Here is a 15,433-nt window from a genome sequence, read left to right as displayed (position 1 = left end):
CTGAGAAATCTAATAATAAAACCTTGGGTTTTTACTTTGCATGTCTTTGACTTGTTTTCCATTTTATTTTTCTAGTGAGTCATGTTTATTGATTTTACAAAAGCATGGATTTGTGATGGACTGGAAATTTTAAAAAACACTCCTTCACCACAGATAGTTTGAGAAGCACTGCCCTACAATGCATCACTCCTGAGTGTCTCCTTGACTTTTCCCCTCCTTGAAACCCATTTCCCAAAGTACAGTGGACCACCAAATTGCCCCTTAAACTTCCGTTCCTTTACTGTGTCAAGCTGCGGAACTAGAAGAACTGGCTCAAGAGGGTGGAGAATGAGGAGCTGTGGGAAGATGGGAGGCATAGAGAAGAAAGAGCCTTGACTCTGACTTTCTCAGAAGATACTTCTCCTGCAGTAGAGAGGGGGCTGCCTGGTTCTCCTCCAATTCTGTCTCTGAGTCTACAAGCGCAAGGAAGAAAGCCGGGGGTGGATCTGGGGACCCCTTTGCCTTCCTTCCCCACTGTGGCTCATTTTGCTCTGACTCGGGGACAACACTGTGTTGTCGAATCCAACTTCTCAACACTGCACAGAGAAGAAAGACACCTCCACTCCTCCCACCAGACTTTGATGTCTGTGTTCCCTTCTCCTCACCTCTGGCACTTAGCCCAGAACTCGGGAATGCTTCAGAGGACAGAACTGTCACAGAGTCTTATCCTGGAGGGGCGCATCTAGTGAGGGCTTTCTTCTTAGTGGGGATTCTCTGAAGAGTCCTGTGGAGACACAGGATATCACACGATGAGAGGCCGAGCAAGAGTGCGCTAACATGCTGCATTTCTTCCTCTCCTTATGAAGCCCCCAGTGCCACTCCCGTGATAACCATTCATTCATTGACCCATTAACCCGTGAATGGATCCATTCATGAGGATATAACCCTCATGTTCCAGTCACCGCTTAAAGACCCCACCTTTCAAATACAATATTGGGGATGAAGCTCCAACATAAGCCTGGGGCGGGGGTGGGGGTGGGGACATTCAAACCACAGTAATATGCTTAAACTTTAAACAGTGCAAAGGATTGTATAACAATAAAAAAATTATTCCTCATACTCTGCCTTCCCCACAGCCTGGAAGGGTACCATGTCTCCACATGCCACAAATGATAGCAAGAGAGATGATGTATTGTCTTGTTTCTTGTTATTTCATTAAATGGGATATCTTGGAATATATTTCATATCAATACATATGCATCTTGTTCATTCTTTTTAATAGCCACATAGTATTCCATTGCATAGATATACATAATTCTATTCCTCTATTAGTAAATATTTATATTTAAAAGAAATGTCACCAGCATTTTGCTACTATGTGGAATGCTAAACAAACACCTTGTATCCACCTCTGTGTTCAGATGAGCCTGATGGAGGGGGAAGACTACGTGGTTTTCTAGGGATTCTTAGACTCTTCATGTATGGTTGGTTTTTGAGATCTAACACAGGGCATCATATTTATCCTTGCTACCTTAGCATTCTTGCCTATAGAGATGTTTAGAATCTATTTTTTGTCCTCCTATCCTCATGTCTCATGCCAAAAATGTCTTTTTGTAGTTCATTAGCAGTAATGTCAAGCAGGACAGAAATGAGATCATAGCTCTGTGGCACTCCCTGAGTGACTTCTCTTCATTTCCATCAACTAATTTACCCATAAATTATTTGACAGATTATGAACCTACTTAACTCTCCTGCTGTCTACCAAGATATTGTGGGATGAATTGGTAACCTTTTCCCTCCACCTTCCTTCTGCCCTCATCCATTCTATCAGAGAGAGGCCTGGAATAATAATAATAATAATAATAATAACAACAACAACAACAACAACAACAACAACAACAACAACAACAATGATAAAAGTCCAATTGGAATTTGCTCTTAGGAAGCAAAGAGAGCAACTCTTAACAGCTAGTCTGTTGCTTCTTGTAATTCAGCCAGATTCAGGCGATAGGGCAGAGCCAGATGTTCCTTCTCAACCCACCAATAGAACGTGTGCTGGTCTTTGAGAGGAGACCTTGCTTCAGAGTGGAATAAGAAAGGAAGGCTGCTGGAAGACTACCCAGGACCCCTTGCTCATGAGCCTAGAAAAATGGTTCTCAACTGGGGGCAGTTTTTCCCCTGGGGGACATTTGGCAATGTCTGGAAACATTTTTTGATTGTGACAACTGGGAATTTTGGGTGGTTGCTACTGGTATCTGGTTTGTAGAGGCCAGGGATGCTGCTAAACATCCTTCAGTGCACAGAGCAGCCCCATCCCTAACCAAGAATAATCCAGCCTCAAATGTCAATAGTGCCTAGGTTGAGAATTTATCCCATTCTAAAACTTGCACCACTGAGCAGGGTGGAACAAAATTTTGCATCTGGTCAAATTCTAGGTCATATCCCTAAAGATTCTGATTTCACTGGTCTGGGGTAGAGCCTGGATATGGTATTTTCATGAAGCTCTCCTGGTGACCTGTGTGCGGACAGGATTGAGAACTACATTCTGGTGAGTCAGGTTTTATGGAGGCCACAGAAAAGCCTGACCAGGAGGTTAATTGAAGGGTTGTTGGCTTCCTGAGGAGGTAGCAGCAGTGGAGAAACCCACAGGAGATGGAGAGGAGTTCTCCCAAGTGCTAGAGAGGGTAAGATGGAAGTTCAAGTCCAGGGCTTTTGTGGGAATTGGAAAACAGCACCCCTTCTGGATAAACAAATTGAAAACCTTCTGGGTGATAGCTCCCAGGCTCCTTAGCCTAGGTAACAGACCAGACTGCTACAGCAAAGAGAAAGGTGCCGTTCTACAGCGGATGTGGCCCCTGCTAAGGCACAGGGCTCCCTGAACCCAGAGGCAGCTGAATTTGGCCAAATTTCGGCTCCCACTTGCCCCTTCCTCTAGGCACTTTTGTGCAGGGCCCAAACTGCACAACCTAATGCAGCAGCCCCAACTGGAATTTGCCTTAGCTAAGATCTCCCTGGAGCAGCAAAGGAGCAAGGTCCTGCCTTACTGGTTTACCAGAAACAAAATAAAATAACAAAATGGTGAGAGCCTTTCTCAAAAGCCTTAAAGAAACCAGATATGTTCTGCAGGCAGCCTAGAAACCCTATCCTGATGCCAGGATCCAGTGATGCCAGGCCACAGGGTGGAGGTTCCAGGCTGGTCGTGTTGTGCTTAGGGTGGTTGGGAACAACCCAGGAAACAGGGGGATCTGGCTGCAGGAACCTACAGCTGGATTCTCAAGGCTATGGGTGAGAGGGAACTTTCTATGCTCTCCCGTCAACTGACCCTGGCAGGGGACCCTCAGGTCCTATCCTAAACCACAGCACAGCAGGCACGTGCCAGGTCCAGCCCTTGATTCATTCCTTTGCAAAAGAGGAAGAAACAAAACAAACAAAATAAATACTGGAGTTTGGACTTCGGCGCCAGCAGAACCACACACCTAGGTTCCAATCCCCGTTCTGCCTGTAACAGGGTGAACGTGGGCAAGTTTCTAAAGCGTCTTGGATGAAGTGGGCATAATAATAGCGAATTTGGGGCTTGGTCGTGAGGGTCAAATCAGCAAACGTGGCCGTGTATCCAGCCACAGTGGGCCACTCTGGATCCCCTCGGTTACCCTTTCTCTTTCTGTGTGACTCACGGGGCTTTATGCACAGATGGCATCCTTCTAGGGGCCCAGGATCTGCGAGGCGGTTGAGCCACCAGTGTGTGTATTCGGAGTGAGAGGGCGCACAAATGGGACAGAGAAAGATACCCGAGGATATTTCGGTTTGCCGGGGCGCGTCTCTGGCGCTGGGAGGAATAGCCCCATTTCCAGACGACGCGCTGGCACAAGAGGAGGAGGTGGGTGGGTCGGAGCCCCGAACCGCGCCGTGTTCCGGGGAGGCGGAGGAAGGAGGCAGGCCCCAGGCGGGAGGGAGGAAGGGAGGGAGAGAGAGAGGCGAGAGGAGGAGTTTTCCAGCCCGGTCTTCGGCCGCTCTCAGAGCAGCCCCTCGGTCTGCTGGGTCTCCTCCCGCCGCCGGGAAGCGCGCTGCGCTGCCGAGCGAGCCGAGCGAGCCGAGCGCCGGCTGGCCATGGGGAGCCCCGCACTCCGACCCGCGCTGCTGCTGCCCCCGCTGCTGCTGCTGCTGCTGCGCGTCCCGCAGAGCCACGGCTTCCCAGGTAGGAGCCGGAGGTGGCGCTGCCTCCACAGCTGGGCGACGGACGGAGGGAGGTGCGGGGATGCCCTTTGTTAGCGCCGAACTCGTTTCTCCCAGCCCCCGGGAGGGGGTGACGTGGAGCGGAGCTCGCGTCTGGGCACGCGGAGGGGACAGCGGACTGTTCCATTGCCAGGCGTGGGGCGCCTTCGCGGCGCCGGGAGCCCGAGCACCCTGTGTCCGGAGTTCCAGGGTTTCAATCAAACCCTCATTGGTGTAGGAGGCTACGAAGAGAAAGTTTGGCTATGGGCTAGTTTGCTACCTTCTCACCACCCAGAATTTTGCTTCTCATACGCTTGCTTACGGTCAGCGCCCGGGGTCTGGCAGTTTGTCCGGGAAGGAGCCCCTACCCACTCCCACTCGAGGTCCCAGGCCACCCCCTGGGGCCGCAGGGCACGAACCACGGTACAGCGACTCTTGTGGACAGCAGGGGCGGGGCCTCCCCCAATCCCTTAACCCCCCCTGCTGGGGATTCCGAGAAAGTCTGCGCCTCTGGAAGAGAAGTGCCAGCTGTGAGTGGTGACATGTGGCATGCACTTGGTTAGCCCCAGGGAAAGAGGGATACACGCGCGCAGCTCTGCTGGACTCTGCGGAGGGCGTGGTCTCTATCATCTCAGGGGACCCTGGTGTTTTTCGGGGTTCTCATAGTATGGGCGAAATCCTCTTTGGAGATGCCCTTTAAGCAGCTCCAGCTGACTCACTCATCCTGTAGTTAGCAAAGAGCTTAAGGAGAGTATCGCAATGTGCCATGCATCCCTGTCGCCTGGAGATGGAAAGGAAGTCCATGGGCGCGTTTTAACTTAGTGTTAATGGGAGTGGGTGACGTGGACTATAGGGTGTGCAAATATTGGGCTTTGCGTTCAACACCGTGGGCAGTTTAAATCTGGGATCTGAGAAACGAACCTACTAAGTTCTGGTAAGAGGATGGGGGGCTTCCAGATAGCGTGCTTGGGGGATGTAGGGATGGCTGTGGGACATGCTCTGCACATCCCCAAATGACTAAATGAACAACAACAAAAAAATGTGTAAATTAATACACAGGAAGGTTTGTGTTTTGAACTGACTCTTGCAAGTTTTCAGCTGTTTTGTAGGAACTGATTCAGGGCAAAGTGGAAAGAAGACTTTATCCTCAGTGCCAGGCAACTACCATTCCCATGTTAGTTATCGGTGTGTTAGTGCCCCCCACCCCCAGCCCGCTTAGTGGGATTCAGGTTAAAATGAACGTTGAGGGGAAGAGGAAGTCATTAAGTGGGCAAGGAGCAGCTTTGGGGGAGCAGGGGAAAAGCTGAGAAGCCAGATTAGTCTTTTCCACTGAATTGGGAGGCGCCTGTGAGCTGCCTGGGAAACTCAACTTCTAGTTGAGCTTTTCTCAGGCAGGGGCCTCTTCTTTTCTGTTTGACCTCCCTCCCCTCTCCTTTCTCTCGCTTCTACCCTTATGTAGTATAACTACCTGACAGGGGCCAGTTAGTCTTTTGGTACTTCCCTCTGGCTTTCCTGGCTCCCTTTGCCAGCCTGCAAGGCTGCCCCCAACTGGGAGCAACTGTGCTCCTCCATGCCACCACCTCCCCTGATTCCTAACCCGCCCTCTGGCCCTGCTCAGACCACAAAGGAGATGAAGCTGATTGCAGTGGCTTGAGAAACACTCCTCTTGAGCCCTCTCTTGGCAGATCTCAACGGGGTCTCTCAGAAAATGTGCTGTGCTGGGGCTGTCCAATCCAGAGGGGGGGATTTCACTCCAAGCCAGAGGTTTTGGAAGGATGGGAGGGAAATCTCTCTAGGTCCGTGGGTCCGGAGGGAAATCAGCTGAGTTCACTCTAAGTGCTGAATGACAGATTTTGAAGATCATTTCAGAGGCACTCTCTTAGCAAGTGGACATCATGTCTCCAGTAAGAGAGAAGGTAAGAACGTTTGCACTTCTGAAAGATGGAGATGGGTATGTAGGGCCTCATCAGCACCCAATTACGCAACCATGTGAGCTTTAATAGCAACTCTGTCAGAGTGAGAATAAATCATGGGAATCATTCCCACTCCTGGAAAGCCTCTGGAGTTCTTCCATCTTTGAATTTGATGCAGCTTTTCTGGCCCTCTGATTTATTCTTTGCAGCCTAACAAAGATGTAGAGTCTATAAAAACCCACATGAAGTGTATGGAAAGTTCAAAGTTCACAGCAAAGTTGTCAGTATTTGACTGTGTTTGTATGCTTATAAGAGATGGGAGTTTTGATTCTGTTCTTAAATGAACTCTTGAAACCTTATTTATATCTGAGATTTTGGAGGTTCACTCCATCTCCTTCTGTAAACAAGGCTGAAGATGGAGAACGAATGCCATGGCCATTAAGAAAGGCTTCATGAATCTTCTCATGTCTGGAGAAGTCAGGAAAACAGAGTGAGGTTTGCTAAAAACCAAACCAGACCACATCAGCTAAAGCAGTCTTCTGAAATGCCTCATTTGGAGATAAGGATTAGGAACCGAGCACCTGGCTCAGGATGTACAATTAAGGTCTCACCAGCAGTAGGTTAGGAATTTCTATTTGGATTTAAACCATGTAATCAGTTGACAAAATTACTCCGCAATAAAAAGGAGATATGCTGGGGAGAGCAGGACATTTTTATCTGGCATTTTCTTTATTGATAACACTTTCAGTACAGAGTGGTGTTGTTACTTCTTCTCATTTCACAGATTTGTGAGCTCAATGACACACCAGAAACCATCATTCAAGGGTCGTCTGTCAACCTTCCCACCTCATCGGTCCTCACACCATAATCAATGTACAGTCCTTCTTTCTTAGATCATGACCGTAACATTCTCACTTTTAGTCTTTCATTCAACTTATTCTACTTTCTCTGGCCAGATAGCAGCCTTTTAAGTACATTTATTTAGTTACATTTTCATCTCATTACTCCCCTGCTCAAAAACTTAGAGCAGCAGCTCCCCGTTCTCTCAAGTTAAGTAGAAAGATCTCAGTTGTTTTCAGGGTACTACACAGTTTACTTCCAGCCTAATTTTCCAATCTTTCTCTTCCCTGTTTTCCTAAAATCTGGCCAAAATAGACTACCTGTCCTTACAGAACTTGAGTCACATTTTCCTTCTTCTTGGCGGGTGTTGCCTCTTGCACCTAGAATGCCTCTCCCCAGCCACTTTTGTGTCCAAATTCTGCCCATCATCCAGCGACACCCCCACTCTGTTGATACCTTTCCTTGATCTCTCAAATGGGAAGGCTTCTGACTTCTTTTAAACACGACAGCTCTTCATGTCTCTAATGTGGTATTTATCACACGTGCTGTACATTATAATAATTATGTACTTCTCTTACTTCTCCTCGATTCTGAGCCCTTGAAGGCAGGGGCTGTGCTGTGTCTTACCCTTATCTGTATTTCCCGTAGTGCCTACAGAGTACCTTGGGCCAAGTGAATATATGTGCTTCTTGAATTAACAATTCTCTGTAAATCAGATGATGAGCCATTGGACAGGAAAGGAGCTAAGAAACATCTGCACAGGCAAACAGGGATTTGTGCCACCATGAAGGCACATGCCTGGAAACTATGGCTTGCTGGCTACAGAGGTTGCTTTTAAATCCACGGATGCCCTCTGTTTAAGCAATAACCTTCTCTGTTGGGGGCTGTAAGACGAGAGCCTCACTGCAGCCACAAGCTGGAATTTGCATTTATTATTTTTGTTGGCCACTTTGCTCCAGGCCCTTCCAAAGTGGCTGAATGGTTTCCTTAGTAAATTCAAATATGTGTGCTACATCAGTTCCCCTTTCAGAGAACACAATTAAAGGTGGTAATTGAAAGAGAACAGAGAGTTTAAACAGAAAGTTTACTTTTGCCAGGCTATAGCATACTATGAAATTGGTAGCGGGCAAGTTGTGATTAATACCCAGGTTAAAGACTGACTTCCAAAAAGGAGGTGTGAGTAATAACCTCTCCTGAGCTGCAGTTCGTAGGGAGTTTCTCAAGCCAGCCCCCTTAGTTCTTGATTTTGATTGTGTGATTTCTTGACTGCTACCTTTCATGCGCCATTTGTTTTTTTTTGTTTGTTTGTTTTGTTTTGGGTTTTTTTTGTTTTTTTCTTTGGCAGGGGGTCTTTTAAGCCTGAATCTTTCTCTGGGAAATTTGAATTTAGTTCTAAAGTAGAATCAGTCTCCACCTTCTCTCATGAAACCTGGGCTGTACCCAGAGACTTACTTTTTATTTTATTTCATTGTTTTATTGAAACATAATTGATTGTACGTATCTGTGGGGTACAGCATTGAATATCGTTACCTGTGTGCAATATGTGATGCTCAAGTCAAGAAAATTAGTATATTCAACATTATACAATATAATCATTTTTTTTGTGGCCCTTTATCAGTTTCTCACTAACCCCCCTCCACCTCCCCCTTTCCTACCTCTGGTGGTCTCAGTTCTGTTCTCTCCTTTTGAAAGTTCAGTGGATTATTGTGATTGTTGTATGTTATCTTTTTTTTCTTTCTAGCTCCCACTTATGAATGAGGACATGTGGTATTTCTCTTTCTGTGCCTGGCTTATTTCACTTAACATAATTTTCTGTAAATTCATCCATGTTGCTATAAATAGCAGCATTTCATTCTTTTTTAATGCAGAGTAGTATTCCATTGTATATATATACCACATTTTGCTTATCCAGTCATCCATCGATGGACATTTAGGTTGGTTCCAACTCTTGGCTATTGTAAATAGAGCTGCAATAAACATGGGAGTGCAGGTATTCCTTCGACATGATGATTTCCTTTCCTTTGAGTATATACCCAATAGGGGGATTGCTGGATCTTATGGCAGTTCTATCTGTAGTTGTTTGAGAAACCTCCATACCATTTTCCATAATAGCTGCACTAATTTACAGTCCCACCGACAGTGGAGGAGGGTTCCCTTTCTCTGCATCCTCACCAACATTTGTTACTTACCGTCTCTTTGATAATAGCCAGTCTAACTGGGGTGAGATGATATTTCAACGTGGTTTTGATTTGCATTTATGTGCTGCTGAGTGATGCTGAGCATTTTTTCATGTGTCCATTGGCCATTTGTATCTCTTCCTTTGAGAAATTCCTGTTCACCTCCTTTGCCTAATTTTAATCAGGTTCTTTGTTTTTTTACTGTTAAGCTGTTTGTTTGAGTTCCTTGTATATTCTGGGTATTAATCCCTTGTAAGATGCATTGTTTGCAAATATTTTCTCCCACTCTTTAGGTTGCCTTTTCACTCTGTTAATTGTTCCTTTTGCTGTGCAGAAACTTTTTAGTTTGATTTAATCCCATTTGTTTATTTTTTCTTTTGTTGCCTGTGCTTTTGGAGTCTTATTCATAAAGTCTTTGCCCAGTGCTACTTCCTGAAGTGTTTTTTCTGTTTTCTTTTAGGAGTTTTATAGTTTCAGGCCTTATATTTAGAGACTTACTTTTTAAAGTGGACACTGAATGATGAAGTAGTTAAGTGCTTGGAATATGAGGATGAAGAAAGTCTGTAATTCCTTCTCTCAAGTAGCTTTCTGTCAGGTGGTAAATGTTATAATACAAATGGGTCTACAGGCCCTGGGAGCACAGAGAGGAACCATGCAGGAACATTGGGCCTAAATATCGTAGGAAGATGCTGAGAGGCACTGATAACAAGATGGCAGCACAAAAGCCCAAGGAAGGTTAAAGTAGGGGGTCAGGGCTGGCAGGTTAGCTCAGCTGGTCAGAACTAGGTGTTTAAAACACCAAGGTCAAGGGTTTGGAACTTTGTACTGGTCAGCTGTCACACACACACACAGAATAATAATGATAAAATAAGGTGTCTATGGGCTTCTCTATGAATGTTTTGAAATTGGAAAAAAAATCTGTGTAGGTGTTCTTTTTCTGGGGAAAAGGCCCTATCCCAATTCAAAACCACTACTCATTGGATCATCTTCATGAATTCTATGAGAGAATGTGCACTTAATGGGCACAAAAATCAACATACAAAGTAAGATGAAATTAGCAGAATAGGTGAACTTTGATTGAACCAGTGAGCAGGTGGCCTCTCCATTTATAGCCAGCTGTCCAATTTCCAGTTCTCCTCCTTTAAAAAGCAACACCAAACAAAACAGACATAATCATAGACCGTAATTGCCTTCAGGCCTGGGCTGGCAACTTGTTTTACCCCCACTTAGCACAGTATCTGGGACCTGGGGAAGGATCTTTAGTCAATATTTGTGGATTAATTCATTAATTGAAGTAATAGTGACAGGGAATGAAACTGTTCTACTTCAAATATTCCTGTAGGATTTAACCAGAATTTTCAAGATGATACTTCCCAAAGTAAAAAGGAATGAAAAATAGCAAAATGTCAGAGGAAATCTGTCCATTTGATCAGGCAATGAGTCAGGACATAGTCAATTGCTAAGACTCTTGTATATCAAATCACCCTAGCACACTATTCTAAGCAACAGAAACTCAAGGGAGTTCCAGGGGCAGGATTTTCTGATAAAGATTTAATGAAAAAGATTGTGCAAGAGAAAAGTCATTGGTAGCAATGCTGAGCTCCCGAGTTTTCCAGACAATAATTGGTTGCACCTGGATTTTATGGGTGCATGGCACACTCAGGCCTCAGAAACCTCTGGAGGGCTCATTCCCGAGCTAAATGATTCACTCACCCGTAATCCTTAGCTCATACTGGATGCCTCTTCATGCATTGTTCTCCAGGGAGAAGATAAATGGGTTTGGACATAACGGCTTGGATTATCCCAGAGGTTTAGGGTTGTAAATCGAGTATACTGGTTTTAAAACTTTTTTTTATGAGTAATAGACAGATCCAAACACAGAACTTGGGGGCAGACTTCCTGCCTTGGCCTTGAAATATCATTGCAATATTTGTTCTGTCCTATTACAGTGAACTGTAGTGTGATGGGTCATAGGTACCAGTGTCTTGTTTCCCTTGCTGTCACTGGCTGTTTGCAGTGTCCATCCAGTTGTGCTTAATGAGCAGGTCTTCAATGCCAACTGCACCCCAGGATCCTCTGATGGATGACCCTGGACTGTCACTTAGTGTGTGGGTGGTGTGACTGAATGACCCTGCCAATTCCAGGGATCAAATATTGTTCAAAAATGCTGGTTAAATTAGGGCTACAGGGCGAGAATTGAGCCAAGGTTTGGCAGACCCATTGTGGAGTGGTAAGGAAGTGGTGGCGTGACCACGTCCTCTGCCTTCTGAGACTCTGTCCCCAAAGTGGTCGTCCCTTATAGGAACTCTGACAGACATGCTGCCACTGACTCAGCATTCGTCAGACCAAGGCTCCAATTCCTTTCAATACCCAATGTTGCAATTCTGTGTCTGCTTAGATTTTAACTCAGCTTTCCAAGGGTCATGTTGTTTCACTGTTATCCACTCATGGATACAATGGCCCCAGCCACCTGAGTGGGTTGTGGTGTCTTGTTAATTTTTCTCTTCTCATGGCCTAGTGGGGAGCCTGGCTCCTGGGAGGTTCTTGGTGGGTCTGTGTAATATTACATCTGCTGGGGAGCATGCCTCTGGCCAGTCCTGAGCTTCTGGGTGGGTGTCTCAGGCTCTATCTAGATTCCCACAGGAGTTTCTCTTGTCTACTCCCAGGCTCCCCTGCATGGGCTGACTATCGCATGGAGCTGTAGGACCTCAGACTGGAGGACACCTGAGATGGTACCTACACATCCATATTAGGGAGGCTCCTCTGAGGCTCAGGAGGTGAAGAGATTTGTCTGGGGTCACACAGGGAGTTAGAAGAAGAGCTGGGATTAGAGCTAAGTCTAGTAACTCCAGAATTCCCTTTACTCTACCACAGGCATGTATGGGATTCAATTTCTGAGTGGTCACTACCTGTTAGGGACCTTGCTGGGCACCAGGGCTAGGCAGTCAATAAATCCCACTGTGACCCTCACTGAGCCCCTGTGCAGAGTGTATCTCAGTGCTGTTCTTTATATGGACACTTGGATGCACTCTCAGGGTCTCGTATCTGGGGCTGCTTGGATGTTTCTTAACGGTTTTGAGAAATCGCTGCCCCAAAGCCAGTCCTTGCCCACTTTTGAGGACATCAGGGTTCCAAATGCTTCCACTCTATACCACTTGCTTTGAGATCCTAAAATGATTTTTAATGATTTTTAATAGCTTTGTTGAGTTATAATTCAAATATCATACAATTCATTCATTTAAACTGTACAAATTCAATGTTTTTAGTATATTCACAGAGTTGTGTATCCATCACCACAATCAATTTTCATTACTCCCCAATTAACCACAACTCCTCAATCCTCCATCACCCCAAATTCTAGGCAACCACTAATCTATTTTCTGTCTCTATAGACTTGCTTATTTTTGACATTCCATATAAATGAAACCACACAGTATTTGTCCTTTTGTGTCTGGCTTCTTTCACTTAACATAATGCTTTCAAGGTTCAGCTGTAGCAGGATACTGCCAAGAGTCAGCCTGCTACCCTCTCACTGCTGGCTGCAGGGCCGTTGCTAGCCCATAAAGCACCTTTGGGTGAATTAGAAAAAGATGCCCTGTCTGGGCACATGTAGTTCTGTGGGCACAGGGCTTGGTCAGGACACAGACTTTGGGCTACTTAGGGAAAGATAGAGGCAGGCCCAAGACTCCAGACATGGAAAGTGGAGGCAGGCTGGAATTGAGACACCACTTGCTCTTTTGGTGGGTGTGAAGGTAGGGGTAGGTGCTGTGGTACAGGGAATGCCCTGACAGCCATATACCCAGTTCTGGATGTCAGTATCTCAGCCCGAAATGGGACAGAGCTATGGATCCCATATTCTTTTATAGCTTATGACTATTTAAAAGGAGGACAAAAACAAAAAAGCCATGCTTGCATGTCAGCAGTATCCTTGCATTCTTGGGTCACCTGGGAGCAAGTCAGAAACTCAGAAGCTCAGGCCCTACCCAAAACATACTGAATCAGCATCTTCATTTTAATGAGATTCCTCCGAGGATTCTTATACACAGTGAAATTTCAGCCCTTTGCCAAGACAGGGTGGCTTGCCTGTTTATAACTGCCACAAAATAGCTCGCTTTCTCTCCTCTCCCTTTTCCTGTTGGCTTTGCCTTCATCACTGAATCCTCTGGACTTCCTTTCCTAAGTCCTCAACATTCCTGAGATAAGCATGTACAGCCTTTAGGTTTCTCCTCCCTTTTCTAGCTCAAAAACAAACCCAACCCCGAGTAAGTCATTCTGCCAGAAGTACAGCCCCTGCCTGGCCTAACCTCCAGCAACAGCAAAGCATATCTTCAGATCGATTGGTAGCAGGGCACTTTCACGGCTTTTCCCTGCAGCTAAGATGTACCTCAAGAATAACTTAAACTCACCAGGCTAGTGTGATCAGGGCTACTCCTACCTTTCTAGGAAGACCCTGTCCTGGGGCTGAGGATCCCTGCAACTGACCAACCCTTAAAGACACAGGGACTATGGATCTTCATACCAGGAATTGAGGCCACTGGATTTAGGGAGGAGGCAGCACCTTGGAGGATGGATGAGAGCAAGACCAGTGAGGAAGTCAGGAGAGCACACTCAGCCCTTCACATTAAGTCCCCCAGGCTCCAGGAACTGGGCAAATCACAAAGGATGAACTGTTAACAGCACTTAAAGGGGACATCTCACCTTTTCAGGAAGGTAGGTGGGCAAGTGGTTCCTGACCCAGCAAAGGTGTTTGAACAGGCTGAATTAGGATTACCGGAGAAGTCTGATGAAATGCTGTTTCTCTGGCCCTACCTCTGTTTATTCTGATTTGGTGGTTCTACAGTAGGGACCAGTAATCTAGGGCAGGTATCTGCAAAGTAAATCCAGGCAGTCCAAATATAGCCCACCACCTGTGTTGATATGACCAGTTAAGCTAAGAAAGATTTAAAAAATTTTAAATGGTTGGAAAAAATCAAAATAAGAGTAATATTTTGTGATGTGAAAATTATATGAAATTCAAATTTCAGTGTCATTGGATTACAGCCATATTTATTCATTTGGTTATTGTCTATGGCTACTTGGTGATACCACAGCAGAAATGAGTCATTGTGACAGAGAGCATATGGCCTGCAAAGCTGAAAAACTTTTCTTACAGAAAAAGATTGCCAACCCCTAATCGAAGGCCTTGCTACTCAAAGTGTCATTTGTGAACCAGCCTTACCTGGGAGCTTTATAGAAATGTAGACTTTTGAACGCCATCTCAGACCTGGGAAATCAGAAGCTACCTCTTAAAAGGATAGGATGTTTGGGATCATGACATTGAATTTCCTGAAGCATTTACTGGTGGCAGTGACCACTGTGGGCTTGGTGAGGTGGAGGGGGAAAAAAATCAACCTTTGGGTAGCATCATCTGTCCCACATCTGTCCCCCTAAGCAGTTGTGTGCATACTAGGTTAGAGGAAGTTTCAAGTTAAAAGCCACCAACTTTTAGCTATTGCAAACATATGTTCTTTAAAATGAAATTTTGTGCATTAAAATGTGCAGAAAGCTGGAAAGCAGCACTTAGGATGTTTCTCTCTCCTTCTCTGCACATTGACTCTTCTCCTCCTCTGCAAAATTCGTCATCCAAATCCCAAACCCATCTTTCCAGGCCAGCCAAGTCCAAATGGCTTTTGCCAGTGCCCTAGCTCACGGTGAGTGAGCTTCGTCCCAGGAGTAAGCCTCTGGAAGCACTCAGATCTGGAGGAGGCTGCCAGTCAGTGGCTCTCAGCACAGGGAGGCTGCACCTTCCTTCTCAGAACTCAGCTCATTCCCTCTCATTCCAGATCCTTTTCCTTTGCCATTCTCTTTCAGGGCCAGTGGCGTGACAGCCTTGGACCTGCATGTGGAAATTCACTTTTTGTTGTTTGCTCCCAGAGGATTCGTAACTGCTGTGTCGACACTTAGTTTGAAAGTCCCAGTGACACTGAGGCTTGAGGGTGAGGTGGAAGGAACCACTAAGTTATTCTGCGTCCTCCAGGATTGGCTGCTGAGGGTAACAGAGGGAATGAGAGATGAGAAAGACACCCAGACCTTGATTTTCAGCGGAAACACATGAGACAACTGGCAGCTTTCAATTTTATACTTCTTTTGGGGCAGAAAATAGAACTCATATATTATAGTTTACTTTTCTTGGCCTGGTGGTCTGATTGTTATGCTTATCTTTAAAATGGTCCATTCGATATTCCAGGTGAGATGAAACTCTCCTCCGATGAATGCACTTTAACGATGCTTTTAAAAATTGTGAAAGTAAAACATGTTCATTGTGGAAATATT

At 45.7% G+C, this 15,433-nt stretch overlaps 1 protein-coding gene across 1 annotated transcript in view; it reads left to right on the top strand.

Annotated features, from left to right (window-relative positions):
* Positions 1-4,086: 4,086 nt before the first annotated feature.
* The window catches only part of SRPX (sushi repeat containing protein X-linked), a 97,845-nt gene continuing 86,498 nt past the window's right edge, over positions 4,087-15,433 (top strand). The window contains exon 1 of the mRNA XM_063084216.1: positions 4,087-4,174. Within this exon, the coding sequence (XP_062940286.1) occupies positions 4,087-4,174 (88 nt within the window). The remainder of the gene's footprint in view (positions 4,175-15,433) is intronic.

The sequence above is a fragment of the Cynocephalus volans genome, chromosome X (assembly GCF_027409185.1).
Source record: "Cynocephalus volans isolate mCynVol1 chromosome X, mCynVol1.pri, whole genome shotgun sequence".
NCBI lineage: Eukaryota > Metazoa > Chordata > Mammalia > Dermoptera > Cynocephalidae > Cynocephalus > Cynocephalus volans.
Note: the sequence above shows the minus strand (reverse complement) of the source record. Positions and strands in the feature narration are given on the sequence as shown.